Source organism: Echinops telfairi, unplaced genomic scaffold (genome assembly GCF_000313985.2).
Source record: "Echinops telfairi isolate 266 unplaced genomic scaffold, ASM31398v2 ScPeMD7_5;HRSCAF=22, whole genome shotgun sequence".
Classification (NCBI taxonomy): Eukaryota; Metazoa; Chordata; class Mammalia; order Afrosoricida; family Tenrecidae; genus Echinops; species Echinops telfairi.
Window position 1 is genome coordinate 22,947,915 of NW_022103901.1, and position 15,271 is coordinate 22,963,185.

Genomic DNA, 15,271 nt, shown 5'->3' on the forward strand with positions numbered 1-15,271 from the left:
GCTTTAGCTAGTTTTCTGCTTCAACCTGTGAGTTCTACTACTCATGGACCAAGCCAACCTGCGGATCATGTCACTACAGCTTGAGGCTCCTTCAAGACCTGCTTCATCACGCTGCTGGTAATCACATCGGTTGAGGCTAGTGGATCCTGTTGTCTTGCATTGCTTGAGTTCAATATCCCATCTGGGCCTGCTTTGCTAAGCTCCTGAGCTACTGACAGTTGCTGACCTGCCCTGCTGTTTGCTGCCTCTGGGCAGAATCTTCCTGCCTTTCCCAAGGAGAACTCTGCTGTCTGCTTCCTTGACTTTGGACCTGGCAGCCCATGTGTGTTGAAGGACTTCCAGTATATTAACTCTTTCATGGAAGTGAGTTGAACTGAGCCCTCTGTACTCCTGTGTGGACTGATTAGCTGTTATATTCCTTTTTGCTATATTGTATATATATAAAATCATAAGTGTCCTGGTTTTGTTTCTCTAGCGAACCCTGCCTAACACAGGCCGCAATGATGGGCTCAGACATAAGAACAATTGTGAGAATTGTACAGGACCAGGCAGTGTTCTGTTCTGTTGTAAAGAGGCTCACTATGAGTCACAACTAACTCGCTGGCACTTAACAAGAGAAATCATCCAGAAGAGAAGCTGTCCAAGATCCTTCTGTGCTCTCAGCCACCTCTACCTCTGCTAAAGATGCATCTTTGTAGCACCCAGACTGGGCTACATGCTCTCTTCTGTGGCCCCCATCCTTCAGAGCTGCTCTGGTCACAGCCTGTCCATAGCTGTCTGATGACAAGACCAGGATCCACCATGTTAGGGCAATGTCTCCCTAGGACTTAGCGCCAAACTGAAAAACAAACTCAATGCCATGCAACTGATCCCACCTCATAGTGATCCTAGGACAGGGTAGAACTAACCGTCCCTGGAGGCGTCCGACACGGTAACTCTTTTCAGGAGTAGAAAGCTCCCTTTCTCCCCAAGAGCAGCTGATGGTTTCAAGTTGCTGACATTGAGGTTGACAGGCCAAAGCGTAACCACTCTCCCACCAGGGCTCAGGTCGAATACAAACTCAGTGCCACTGAGTCAATTCCGACTGGTAGTGACCCTATAGGGTCTAGAACAGAGCATAGTAAAAGCAGGAGTCGGGCATGTGTTGCTTTGCAACTCCAAAGCAGCTAGGAGCCTAACCCAGCCAACCAAACCAAACCAAACCACAAATTCAAAAACAAACTAAGCGCCATCGAGTTGATTCCTCTTCATAATGACGGGAGGACAGGGTAGAACTGCCCCTGTGAGTCTCAGAGGATGTAACACTTTCCAGGAGTAGAAAGCCTTATCTTTTTCCAGGGGAGTGGCTGGTGGTTTTGAACTCCTTACCTTGTGGTTAGCAGCTCAACATATAATCACTGTGCCATCAAGAGTCCTAGAGGCCTTGAATTGAGTTTGCTCTTTACACTTTTTTTTGCATATTTACATATGTACATGAATGAAGGATTCCCTGGCCAGCACAAATGGTTTAGCAATTAGCTCCTAGCTGAAAAATTAGTGGTTCAAACCCATGCAGAGGGGCCTCAGAAGGTAGTCTAGTGATTTGCTTCTGAAAAGACATAGCCTTGGGAATTCTATGGAGCACACTTCTAGTCTATCCTTGGGAATTGAAATTGACTCAATAGCAACTGACAACCATATGTATTAACGCCATCAATGACCATTAAGACTGAAAACATATCTAGCACCCCAGATGTACCTTGGTGCTTGTGGCAGTTAAGTAATCTGTCAACTTGCGAAGGGGTAGAGTCTAGTCTTTTAATCAGGTCATAGCCAATGAGGCTTCTGTGTGGGTATGACCTTCTCCTGAGGATTCTGGGAACTCCTGTTTTCCTCCCGGAGGTGGGACACACTCTGCTTTGTCTTCCTGCTGACAAGACACATGGAGTTATACTAGAGTCCTGGAGCTGGAGGAGCCACGTGGAGACCCCTGCCAGTGCTGAGATGCTTCCACTGCCACTGGACCCACAAGACTTTCCACCCACTGGTCTGCCTGTGATCTTCCTACATTTGGTGTCATTGCATGTTTTGCATGAGTCTGAAGAGGATTTATAGATTGGTATTGGCCATATGGGCTAATATCGGACTTATGGACCTGATCTGGGCTGGGATATTTTCTTAATGTACAATTACTCTTTATATAAAGCTCTTTCTTGTACACATATGAGTGTCTATGGATTTGTTTCTCTAGTCTACCCAAACTAACACAGCGCTTTCATGAGTAAATGCCCCTCCAAAAATAATAACTGTTCCTACTTCTATCACCAACAACTACTTTTTTCTGTTCTTTCATATAAATGGAAGCACGGTGTGCATTCCTTTATGTCTGGCATCTTTTGGCCAATCTTGTTCATGAGATTGATGCGTGTCACTGAATATAACTATAGTTCATTTTTTAAAATTGCTGCCTAATATCCCATTGCACAAATGCATCACAGTCTATTCTTCCACTCTACCACTGGTGACATTTGAGTCGTTTCTGATTTCTGGTTCTTATTAACAATGCTGCCACTGTACTCTTGTACAAGTCTTTTGTGGATTATATGCACCCATTCTTGGGTAAGCACTTAGGGGTGGAATTGCTACATCAATGAGTAGGGTTATATTCTTCTACAGACATTGCCAGAATGTTTTCCAAAGTTTTTGAACTAATTTCTCTTCCTCCAGCAATGTAGGAGAGTTTAATAGCTCCATATCTTGACATTGTCAGTCTTTTATTTTTAGCCATTCTGGTAAATAGTTTTAATTTGCATTTCTCTGATGGGTAAGGTTGTTGAGCATTTTTCCATATACCCAGTGCCCATTTGTGAAATGTCTGTCTGCATCTTTGTCTATTTTAAACCTTGGGATTTTTCTCTTTTTCTAACCGATTTAAGGAGTTTTTTATATCTCTGGATACCAATCTCTTTTAAAAAATATTTTTTATAAATCATTTTATTGGGGGCTCTTACAGCTCTTATAACAATCCATACATCAATTACGGATACCAATCTTTTCATGAATAGTGTCTATACACACCCATGATCACTTTATACAGTTTTCTTTAAAAAGGTAATTTTAACATTGTTCATGAAACAAAGGCATCTTAATTTTTGTTTTCAAAAATGACCCCAGAAAACATAATATATTGTATATTCACTTGATGTGTACACGTGGGCCTGGGCCCAGAGACCCAGTCTGACTCAGCCTGCTTAAATAGAACATTTGCTCTGGGCTCCCAAGCAGTGTTCAGCTTAGTTTGGTGGCGGTGACCGCAGGGGTGGGTGGTGGTGGTGAGGGCTCACTTGTTTCTCCTTTTGTCCGAGATGGGCCAGTGGGGAATGTGCCTCGGCCTCCACAGACCAGGGTAGTGGGAACTCCAGGGTGAGAGAACCCAGGCAGAAGGAGTCTCGCCAGACTGCTGTCCACAGCTGGATGTGCAGTGTTGACTGAGTGCCTTCGCTGTCTTCCGAGTGGCTGGTTCTGGGAACTCAGAGATGGTTAGAACACCAGCCTCATCATGAGGGAGGGCATGGTCAAGGAGAGGATTCAGATAAGCGATCTTGCTCAGTGCGAGAAGAGCGAGTTTGGTCAGGATGCTATGGCCGGAAAGTTGGAGGCTCCCAGATCTGTCCGGAAGCTCTCAGGTGGTGATGGGGGCCCTGGGACATTTTCACAATGGAGCTGTGCCTTGAAAGCTGAGCGGAAGTCCCTGGGCTTCAGTTTCCTTAAGTCAGAAGGTGGCAAGACGGACATTCCCAGCAGGGTGCTCAAAGTGTAGCACATCCCAGGGAGCAGCAGTCTCGAGGCTGAAGTGGGCGCTGTGTGTGTGGGTGGGTGGGGTCGGGTGGGTGTTGAGAGACAGGGCAGATGAGCTAACGCAGACTCACATGTAGCTCAATCCTCAAAGAAGAGAGCCTTTCCTTCAGCAACTTCCAGGATGTTGGGGTGCTTCCCAGTGAGTCTCCTGGGGATGACTTGTGAGTTACAGCTTTCTAGGTGATCTTGACCCAATGGCCAAGACACGGTCAGGGAATGATTCTATGTCCAATGGAAGAATCCCTCCCCACGAGGCTGCCTGGCTTAGTAGGCACTCCGTCCTTCCCAGCCCCTTACCTGAGAATGTGTCTCTATCAAGCAGTGACCTTGGCTTCCACGGTGCTTTTCTTCTGGAGTTGGGATCTGGTGGGCAGGAGATGAAGGATGAAGTCACCCTGATGCCCAGACTTCTGGGCATGATGGAGAGAAGCAGGACCAGGGTCCTTGAGGCAAAAGTGCCATCACTGGTTGGTCCCCGTCTGGATGCACCAGTGAACCAGGGTCTGATTGGGCAGGAGCCATGTCGCGGGTGGCAAGGAGGGCTTGAAGGGCATACCTGAAGGCCTGGGCCTGGCAGAGGAAGCTTCTGGCCTTAGTGATCTCCCGAGCCAGTCTCCTTAAATCATCTCCTTCAAACAGTGGCAAGACAGGGTCCTCAGAAAGGGGAAATGAATGGAGCCTGTTAACTGACTGCATGGGGCCTGGAAATCCAAACGCTCAGAACAATTTTAGAGCGAATTCAATGCAACTCTCCACCCACTGCAATGACACCCCGTGGGTCTCCGTCTGTTTGTCTTTAGAGATAGGAAGCTCAAACAGGACACTTTGAGAAAGAATGGCTGAGAGGCATGGCAGGGACAGTGGTGGCCAGTCAAGCTGGTCTCAGATAATAATTTATATCTGAGACCAGAAACGCCAGAGAGGCTCTTCACTCACTGTTCTTCAGCAAAAGCTCTTCAGCTCTTTCTCCATTTCTTCTGGGACAATGGAGCATCCCAGGCATACGTTTTCTTACAGTAACTAATGAAAGGATGGAGGTCAGCCTTGAAAAGCACAAGCCCTCACGATGAACAAAAGACTCTAAGGACGACATGAAGCTAGCTGTTTCTTCTCCTCAGCGGCAGCAACGAGTGAGATCCCACACAACATCCAAAAACTAGTCAGAGAATCTGAACAGACAAAGTAATGAAGCCAGACCTTTGGAGGGTCCTTGAGCTTACTTTCCTGGGCAATAAGGGTACAAGGGCGAATATTGCTTTTGCAGACTAACTTGGTCTGCTCTCTGTGTGATTTGTAAAATTTGTCCCCAGAAGAGAAAGCAACTTTTAGCACATTTGTACATTTGTTGCCATCATCCTTTTCAAAACATTTTCTTTCTACTTGAGCCCTTGGTATTGGCTCTTCATTTTTCCCCTCCCTCCCCCACCTTTCCTCTCTCATGAACCCTTGATAATTTATAAATTATTATTATTTTTTCAGTCTTGCCCTGACCAATGTCTCCCTTCACCCATTTTTCTGTTGTTTGTCCCCCTGGGAGGGGGTTATATGTAGATCATTGTGATCAGTTCCCCCTTTCTCCTACCACCTTCCCCTTCCCCTCCTGGTATGGCTACTCTCAATATTGGTCCCGAGGGGTTTATCTGTCCCAGATTCCCTGTGTTTCCAGCTTTTATCCGTACCCATGCTCTGGTCTAGCCAGATTTGTAAGGTAGAATCAGGGTCATGATAGTGGGGCAGGAGGAGGCATTAAAAAACTAGAGGAAAGTTGTATGTTTCATCGGTGCTATACTGCAACCTGACTGGGAATATCCAATTGCCTACAGATGGGCTTTAGGTTTCCACTCCACACTCCCTGCCCCATTCACATTGACATGATATTTTGTTCTGTGTCTTTGATGCCTGATACCTAATCCCATAAAAACCTCATGATCACACAGGCTGGTGTGCTTCTTCCACATGGGCATTGTTGCTTCTCAGCTAGATGGCCGCTTGTTCATCTTCAAGTCTTTAAGACCTCAGATGCTGTATCTTTTGATAGCCGGGCACCATCCGCTGAGAAAGTAACTTTTAACTTCCCCAAAGAAATCTAGAATCCTTATTGGCTATCTGATTTATTTGTTACCCTGGAAATGTTATAATTGGCAACACCATATCTCTAAAATGTATAAACACAGGACATACTTTTGCTATCAAGTCAGAAGAGGATCATTCATATTTTTATCTCACCTGCATCATGAAACCTTTATTCATTTTTTTAATGAAAAGATAATTTGAATATCGATATTTTGGTGATTTAACACAGGAGGAGAGAAACAGGCGGGAAGGAAAGCAGGGATGTTCGAGTGCCGGACTCCAGCTTTGGCATTGACTGTGACTTTAGAAGCATTCCTAACCGACTGAGTCCTAGTTTGTCCATCTGTTGTAAATGTGTATTATAATGGTCGGGAGCAATAAAACAGGTCATCTAAATCAGCAGTTCTCAACCTGTGGGTCGTTACCCCTTTGGGGGGGGGTGTCAAATGACCTTTTCACAGGGGACACCCAATTCATAACAGTAGCAAAATGACAGTGATGAAGTAGCAACAAAAATAATTTTATGGTTGTGGGGTCACCACAACATGGGGAACTGTATTCAAGGGTCGCGGCATTAAGAAGGTTGAGAACCACTGCTCTAAATCATGCTGGGTGCCTACAGGGAGTTAATGCTCAATAGATAGAAGTTGTCTACTGTTTGACAGCTCTCAAACCTAGCTTCTTTCCTGCCTTTCAGGACAACCAGCCCACAAGGAGAACAGCAGGGAAACACGCTTTTCCTAGTGAGTTGTCTTCCCAGAGAAGCGGGGTCTTTTTCGTTAGGAGGAAACAACCATCTGTTGAAGTTTGTCGGGCACTTCATCAGCCTTCAGCAGCCCCACCACCTACCCTTTCATCAACGAAGCCTTTGGTCAGCAGGCCATGCATTCGGGAGAGTGTGTCCTCCCCGACAGGGCAGTGATAGCGCCCCCCAGTGAGGGAGGCCAGCTTCCTCAGGAATTCAACCGCTGTCCTAGCAGGAAGGAACAGAAGGCTGGGGTGAGGCTCAGTGACTGGGCAGCAGCCAGCTCCCCAGGCAAGTTTCCCTAAATTCAGGGACGAGGACCAGCTGAAGGCTGATGGATGTAGGAGAACTTGTACTGGTAATGGAATTTGGAGCCAGTGGGCTTTGTGCCATTGCCCTCCATTTGCATCCCCAGCCATTTTCCCAGTCAGATGCTGCTAACTTTTGGGGTTCACCACATTGGTGACCCCATTTAGCTTGGATTCCCTCAAAGACCACGGCCAGTACATGCCAGCTCCCACTCACTGATTAGGCATGGATCCAATGCTGACTATCCGTTGGGCCAGGAAGGAGTACAGCATGTTCTCTAGGGAGCTTATGGCTTAAGCCAGCAGATGAAGTAAGCCCCTAACTTACTCTGGTCATCACAGTTTTAAAATAATATCATTATATAATAATTTTTAGTTTTAAAGTAATTTGGGTCTTGTCACTTGTTATTTAATAATAGCTTTGCCCCCCCCCCCAACACCCCAACACACCCCCACCACCGCCCTTGAAGGAACAAACTCTCTCTGATCTAACAAATATTCTTTGGAAGGTGACCTTTTACAGAAACAACCAGAACAATGCTGCATGAATCTCTTAGGTTTTCACCTGTAGCTTTCCCCTCAACGTTCATAAATGCGCTCCCAGGACCAGAGCTGCAGGAAGGATAAAACCTGGCTGTAGGTGAATCATTGTAAATCTGTTTCCCTGCTGCAGATCAGAGGACCTGTTGATGGGGGGCGGGGGGTGGGGGTGGGGGTGAGGGGTGGAGATAGGAACTTCCATGCAGGGGTGGAATGCCTAGCTCCTAGGGCAACAGCACTGGTTCATAAGCTGTGGGCCTGGGAGAGGTCAATGTCTAATGGGAGTCCCTTGATTGGGCGCAGCAGCTCAGACTTTCCCCATAGGCATGGGGCCAGGGGAGAGGGGAAAATCATTTCAGCCAGCGTTTCCTTTCTCACCTGTCTGAGCCATTGAAGGAAATGGTGTGCAGCTTCACATGTCTCTTTTCTTTGAGACTTTGGACTTCCCTTAGAATCAGGCTGCAGCTCGTGTCCGGTTTCCCATCCGTCAGGAGGTACAATCCTTCCACTTGTGGACAATGGAAAGCCTTCTGAAAGAGCATGAGAATGGGGAGTTCAAGGGCAGGGGCGAACCCCTAACCAGCGACGACTGAGTCAACGCCAACTCATGGAGACGTCACGTGTGTCAGAGCAGAACTGCTCCGTGGCCTTTCTTCCAAAGGGAATGTGAGTTTCCAAGCTTTCAATCAACAGCTGAGCAGTTAACCATCTGCCCCGCTCAGGATGGCCAGGGGCTAACCAGAACCCAGAACTCACTTCCAGAGAATCCCTGTCTCACCAGGTTGAGGGGAAGATGGACAAAGGGTGATAAGCTCTGTAAATACGAAAGCCCCCAACCAAGTTCACTGCCATAAAGTTGAGTCTGACTCACAGGGACCCCGTAGGACAGAGTAGAAATACTCCGGTGGGTTTCCCAGACTAAATCTTTATGGGGATAGAAAGCCTTATCTTTCTCCCACCCACTACGCCACCAGGACCACAGAGTCGCTAACATGCTTTGTAAGTTCTAAAGGACCATGCCAAAGGAAGGTCTCCTTCTTAATATCAGGATAGGTGAGACTATGGGGTTTGGGTTCAGTGGTGGGACTCACCGCTAAGACTTGCAAGACTGAGGTGCTTCCCCGAGCTTCTAGGTGGGTCACCCATTGCATAGCCTCATGACTGGCTTTATCTGTGGTCGCCACCAGAGTGTCCTGCCATGGCTGTATGCCATCTGCAAAGCTGATCAGGTTAAAACTGAGAAGACGGGAAGAGGAGTGGGGAGCAGAGAAGGAGAGACGGAGATTGGATATATCAGGTTGGTCTATGCTGAATTCCAGGTGACACAATATTAGTGAGACTATTCACGCTTATCAGAGAATGAGAAGGTACACACTGAGGATCCTGGATGCAGAGAGAAATAGGTTCAAATCCAAGGGCAGTCATTGACTGGTTATGTGACATGGGATCTCAAGTAAATCACTTACATTCTAGCTTAAGCTTTAATTTCTTTAAATCCTAGTCTCGTTAGCTAGAACATGACAATCCAATAGCAATGCCTCATAGGGCTGTTGTGAGGATCAAATCAAATCTTGAGTTAAAGTGGGTGGCACCTAGAAAGTGGTCAATGAGCAATAGCGTTGCTATTGGGTGCCATCAAGTTGATGCCAACTTATTAGGCCCTCCTGTCACAGAGCACAACTGCCCCTTATGGTTTTCTTGCATGTGGCAGATCTACTGACGGAGCCTGGTGGCACTGTTGGGGAAGTGTTGGACTGCTCGCCTCAAGGTTGGTGGTTCCAATCCAGCAGCTGTTCCCCGGGAAAAAGTTGAGGCTGGTTCTGTAAAGATTTACAACCTATTGACAGTCGTTCTGAGTCCAACTCCCCTCAATGGCAGTGGACTTGGGTTTAATCTATACTGAAACAGATCACTAGGCCTTCTTCTCTTGGCACCCTTGCGTGGGCTTGAACCATTGACTTCGCAGTCAGCAGCTGAACATACAACTACTTGCATCACCCGAAGTCCTTAATCATTGCTTATTCTTTATAAAGGCACGATTGAGTCCCTGCCTGGGACCAGAGTCTCTTTCTGGATAGAAAGAACTATCCCCTACTTTAAAATAATAATAATAATAAGTTCAACCAAAAAGTGCATTTTCAGACAACATGACAGTTCTTTGCTCTGCTTGCATTTGTCCCAGGGCCTGAGATGGAGTTCCAAGAATTGCTTTATTTCTGCAGCAGAACACTGCGTTCCTCTCACTCCAATAAAGTATGTGAGGAGCGCACCGCCCGGGCCGGGGAAACGAGCTAGCCCTCTACGCCCGAGCCCTGACTCCTACCTCTTGCAGCGCTTCCTCAGCTGTTCCCAGATCAGCAGTGTCAGCTCTGTCTTCACCTGCTGCAGGTGCGGGCCCATGGACCCTGACGTGTCCAGCAGGATGCACACCTTGCTCTCCAAAATGGCGCCAAACAGTCGGCGGCTCCCTGCTCCGAGAAGGGTGGGAACAAAGGCAGAGAAGGGATGAGAAGGTGTGTGTGTGTGTGTGTGTGTGTGTGTTTGTTCTGGGTGTTTTTCCTCACTGTCTCTATTAGATCCTCCATTGTCGCAACACTTGTCACCGGACTGACAACTGAACAGATGTCACTCCATTGGGAGAATGTTCAAATGACAGAAGTGTCGGGGTGTGAAATGCTGGAAGTTTGAGTCCAGAGGCCTGGTGATCGACTTCTGAAACAGCTATCAGCCGTTCGAAGCCCGGTAGGGCACAGTTCTGCTCTGATGCGCATGGGGTCACCATGTGCCGGAGTCGGCTCCACAGCGATGGAGAGGAGGTCTCTGGTGCTACTGGAGGGGCAATGGGCCACAGGTGGAGGAGCTCAGAGTCTGGTCTTTGGGAGACAGAGATTTCAGCACTGCTTCTGCCCGTGACGACTTGCGTAAGTGGTTATAATCCCCCTGAGATGGAGTTTCCCCATCTCTAAAACGAAGCGATTGGACTCAGAGTGTCATGGTATGGTTTGGGGTTCGGAGAGATGCTCGAAAGCATATAGTTAAGTGGTCACAGAAATGAAGTGAGTATCTACTGTGTGGCGGGAAAAGCATAGTAGTGAACAAGAGGGGATCCCTGCCCTCAAGAGGCTTACAATTGGGCCGGGAAGACATACTAAATGCACAATGAAAATGCTGTTGAATCCTCATCTATCCTGAGACCAGAAGGACCAAATGGCACCCGTTACCACTACCCTATTATTCTAATCAGGGACACGCCCAGATTCGATCAAACAAAACACCAAACTCACTACCGCAGAGTTGATCCCGATTGTTAGCAAGAGTGGGATTTCTCCTTAAGGTTCCCTGGACTGAGTCATCAGGGGAGCAACAACCTCATCTTTCTCCCACAGAGGAAGTGGTGGGTTTGAACTGCCAATCTTGTGGTTAGCAGCCCAATGCTTAACTCAATGCAACACTAGGATTCCTTTGGACCCTGGTAATCCAAACTCTTTAAAAAAATCCACGCTTACTGGACCCATTGTGATTAGGGAACTCCCTGAGACTACTGCCCTGAGATATTACTTAAATCTTGAACTGAAATGATCTCTTGAGGTCACTGTTAGTCAAATTACAGATTGGCACACAAAATAAAGGACATTTCCTGTGAGTATGATGCGCCTTTAAAAACAATGTATATGAGACCAAAAGATCATCAATTACTCCAGAAAGGCTTTGGAAAGCAGCAGTCATTGCTATACCTACTGCCCAAGGGTTGATTACCATATATACTCGAGCATAAGCCATTTCCAAGCACATTTTTAATGCAGCTCTTATGGTAAAATCAGGTGCCTCGGCTGATATTTGGATCAGCTTATACTCGAGTATATATGGGTATATCAGCTTCTACTGCAGACGACTGGACCTAATGGGCTTGCACAGGGCCACCTGTGGGTCCTCTGTAAAAGGCCGTCTCTTTTCCTGTGCTTGTCCCAGGACTCCTTCCAGACCCCAGAGCCTAATTGCTCTTCGCTCTGACTCTTGGAGTGGGTGCTTCAGACCATCTCCCTCAATGACTGCTTACCTTTTTCTGGGTGTAAACTTGACTCTCCTCAGCCTGGCTATTTGCACCCCAGGAGGTCTTAGTGCTGTTTGTAAAGAAGGCTTTCCCTCTAACAGAATTCTCTCACCATCTCCACCTTCATGAAAGCCCCCAGAAGGTGGGACCCTGAAGTCGGGGTTTCCATGGGCTCGATTGGCCTGTGCACCACCTCCTTGTCCCTCAGTCCTAGACAAACAGCACCTAGCCTGACCACTGCACAGCCAAGTCATGCTGGACCTGAATGGTCAACCTGACCCAACCTACTGACCTGACATCTCCTGAGTCCCTGGTCTGGGAAGAGTGACCCGGTGTCCCTCATACCCTTTACTCACCAGACAGCAGCCACTGTAGCCTCTGGATGTAGCGCTTCATCACCTTCTCCATATGTGTGATGTACGTTTCGATTTCCCAGAGCGTCCACTGAAGATGTCGTACCAGGCCCTGCATTACAGAAAGTGAAGGCAAACATACACACACACACACACCACCTCATACATTTCTCCATCAACAACCTTAACAGTTAATTCCACTTGTGGATAATAATTCCCAAAACATTATATATATATATATACACACACACACATACATTTATATATATAATAAATGTATAACATTTACTACATTTAGAATTTTTTCTCCTATTAATCTAGTAGAAGGAGTAAGGAGTAGAAGGAGCCCTGGTGGTATTACTGGGTGAGGGTTGGGTTGCTAACCAAAAGGTCTGTAGTTCAAACCTAGGAGTTGCATCATGAGAGAAAGTAGAGGCTATCTCCTCCGGTAAAGGTTTACAGCTTCGGAAATCCTGCCTGGGGCACTATGAATCAGAAATGACTCACTGCCAGGAAGTAAGGCATGGGGCTTGAGGATGATGGCTTGGTGGCCAGTGGGTCCCCAGCTCAGTAAAAAGCACGGTACTCCCAATTTAAAGCAGACCCTTAATACTAAGTCCCACGGTGGGGGCGATGTTCAGAAATTTCCAATGAAAAGATTGTTTTGGCAGGAGAAGGGGAAGGTTTATGAAACGATTACCAAATTCTGGCAGGGTGTTTACATTGGGGGCTATTTTTGTCATTTTGCAGAGTCTCCTGATGTTGAGAGATGCGTGTCAAAGGGCAAGGAGCAAAACGGGGAGCTTTGAAAACAGCATGTTTAGCTTTTCATGTTGGTCTAAAGTTCGAGGGTCAAAGCAATGTAAAACATCCCCACCCCACAAAAAAACGAACAAGAAAAGATGAGAATGTTCTTCATGTCCTGCTCCTCCCGATTTCCTTCCCCTACGCACTGTGAGCATCTCACCATCCTAACAGGACTCTGGCGCTATGGGAAGCATCGCGTTCTTAATGGTGACAACTTCAGCCCCGTCTACGTCCTCAGTAATTGCGCTGGTTCTCACTCCAAAGATCCTTCCACTCCAGCATGGTCTCAGGCACAGTGGGGTTGGCTTCTCTTCCAACAGGATTTTACATCTACTCTTATGAGGGCATTCTATTTCCCGGTAGTGGGGCATCTTAATAACAGGACCATAGCTATGCAGTCTCGCATTGACGTGGGGTTTTCTACAATACACTACAGTTTACAGCTAAGGAGAGTTGAGCCTTGGGGAGGAAAAACAGTGGTGACTTACATTGATCTCGACGCTGGGGAAGACACTGCAGTGCTTGGCTGATGCCGATCCCTGGGCTGACCTCGGATGAGTGCACCTGGGACCAATGTGTCTGGAAATCTCCAACTTCAGTTTCTTGAGCCCATAATTGGCTACCCACTTTAAAATAAAGGAGAACTAATAAAATCAACTCAACCAATTAAGAGCCCCGGTGTCACCATGGTTAACGTCCTTGGCTGCTAAGTAAACGGTGGTGGTCCCAACCCACTAGCCACTCTGCAGGAAAGTGTAGGCCCACTATGAGCTATAATGGATGCCACAGTAGTGGCTTTGGGTTTTTTGGTTTTAATAAAGCCAAGAGCCAAGATCTCAGAGAATTCAGACCTCACTGAATGTCTGATTCATTTCTTTATAAACCTCATTTCTGAATTCCATGTCAGATAGTTGTCTGTGGGTTCCAACACTCTTCTGAATTCTATTTCAGATTCCTAGACCCTCATTCAGCATCCTTGCCTGCAGATTCCTCCCCTGGCTCTAGAGAGAGATGTGCACGAAATAATGGGCTTAGGGAGCATGATTCATTGAGCACCTACATGCCCTAATCCAGTGTCTACCGTTGCTTCTACAACACCCATGACTTTGCACAAGACACAGTTGTGCAAACTGCACTTTGCACAAGACCTACTCCAAAGCAGGCTTCATGTCGTTCAGTTGGATGAGTACGATTGCCTTTAATTTACAGACAAGGACATTGCGGTTGGGAGTTACTTGTTCCTGGTCTCCTGGTTAGAAAGAGTCTTTAAAAAAAAGACTATTTAATTATTTATAAGTAAAAGTTTAGCCTATTCTTTAACTAGAAAGGGTCTTTTAAATGAACCCTTATCCCAGCCCCACAATAAGCAATCATTTTAAGTATATTTATCATCACTCCCCCCGCCTCCCACAAGTAAAAATTGGTGAATGGTATTAGTGCCTACGGAGCATGCACGTACCTCTTGGCTGGAGCAAATTTTATCTTTTCTGGGCAACTCTATAGTATGGCTAATTCTTCTTATACCTTTTCCTTGAGGGTACTTCTTGTACACGGAGCCTAGGAGAAACAAGAGTTTCTTGTGCAAGGTGCAATTCTTCTCCCACTTTTCTCTTTTACAGATCCATTTCCCTGTCAACCAACTCGTTTGTGCAATTCCTTAGGTGGAATAAATGGAGAGGTAGAAAAGGGAGGTGGTTAGATGGAAGGCTATTAATAGGACCCTCTTCCCACTAAAACCCCCAAACTTACTGATATCAAGGTCATTCCAACTCATTGTGATCCTACAGGACAGAAGAGAACTGGCCTGTTGGGGTGCCAAGACTGCCAATCTTTACAGGAGTAGAAAGCCTCATCCTTCTCCCACAGGGCAACTAGTGGGCCAATGGGCTTCCCATGCCACCCCTGGAACGCCTCCATTTCTCACTCACTGCCATTAAGTCGATTCTGACTCACAGTAACCCTACAGGGCAGGGGAGAGCTGCCCCCGTAGATTTCTGAGACGGCACATCTTTACAAGAGTAGAAAACCCTGTCTTTTTCTCATAAGTGCCCTGTGGTTTCAAACTGCTGACCTTGCCAACACGGAACCATGATGCCCCTCCATTTCTCACAGCCTCAGTCATTGGGTTGTGTCCTCTGACTTCAGACTGGCCCAAAAGAATCATCTCCATTCTCTTCCCAAGGAGCCTCAGAGCTGAGCACTCTGCCCATCATGGGTGGAACCTGAGTGCCAGTCTAAGGACCTCGGGACCTGATATTCAATATTGACATGCTTGTTCCTTGCCAGTATCAAGTCTTCGTAGGTGCATTTCCCTGGCTGGGAGAACTGAGTTGTTGGAGGCTGGGTCTGATCCAGGGACGTTGCCATCCTGGGATGGATCCCAAAGACTGGTGGACCGCCCAGACATTTGTGTGAGGTGCAGGCCTCCAACTTACCCACAGTGTTCCCTGTGTCGGTATAGAACATCAAAAGAGATGTCGCCGATTCCCGTGATGGCTTCTTTTTCCTCTTTTGTTCTGTAGTCCATTCTTCCCCCGAGTGGGCTGGAGCTAGGGGA

At 47.0% G+C, this 15,271-nt stretch overlaps 1 protein-coding gene across 8 annotated transcripts in view; it reads right to left on the reverse strand.

The window, feature by feature from the left end:
- Nucleotides 1–2,955: 2,955 nt before the first annotated feature.
- Nucleotides 2,956–15,271, reverse strand: part of VWA3A (von Willebrand factor A domain containing 3A) — a 161,407-nt gene continuing 149,091 nt past the window's right edge. For 6 of the 8 annotated variants that reach the window (XM_045286100.1, XM_045286099.1, XM_045286102.1 and 3 more), the window contains 10 exons: nt 15,150–15,263; nt 14,174–14,271; nt 13,203–13,340; nt 11,911–12,019; nt 9,827–9,971; nt 8,595–8,739; nt 7,882–8,033; nt 6,760–6,883; nt 4,394–4,491; nt 2,956–4,200 (listed from right to left, as the gene is read on the reverse strand). In XM_045286100.1, coding sequence (XP_045142035.1) covers nt 4,152–4,200; nt 4,394–4,491; nt 6,760–6,883; nt 7,882–8,033; nt 8,595–8,739; nt 9,827–9,971; nt 11,911–12,019; nt 13,203–13,340; nt 14,174–14,271; nt 15,150–15,263 — 1,172 coding nt within the window. In that variant the 3' untranslated portion in view covers nt 2,956–4,151. Of the gene's footprint in view, nt 4,201–4,393; nt 4,492–6,759; nt 6,884–7,881; nt 8,034–8,594; nt 8,740–9,826; nt 9,972–11,910; nt 12,020–13,202; nt 13,341–14,173; nt 14,272–15,149; nt 15,264–15,271 lie in introns of those variants that run through there. The other 2 variants (XM_045286101.1, XM_045286103.1) reach the window with 2 other exon arrangements.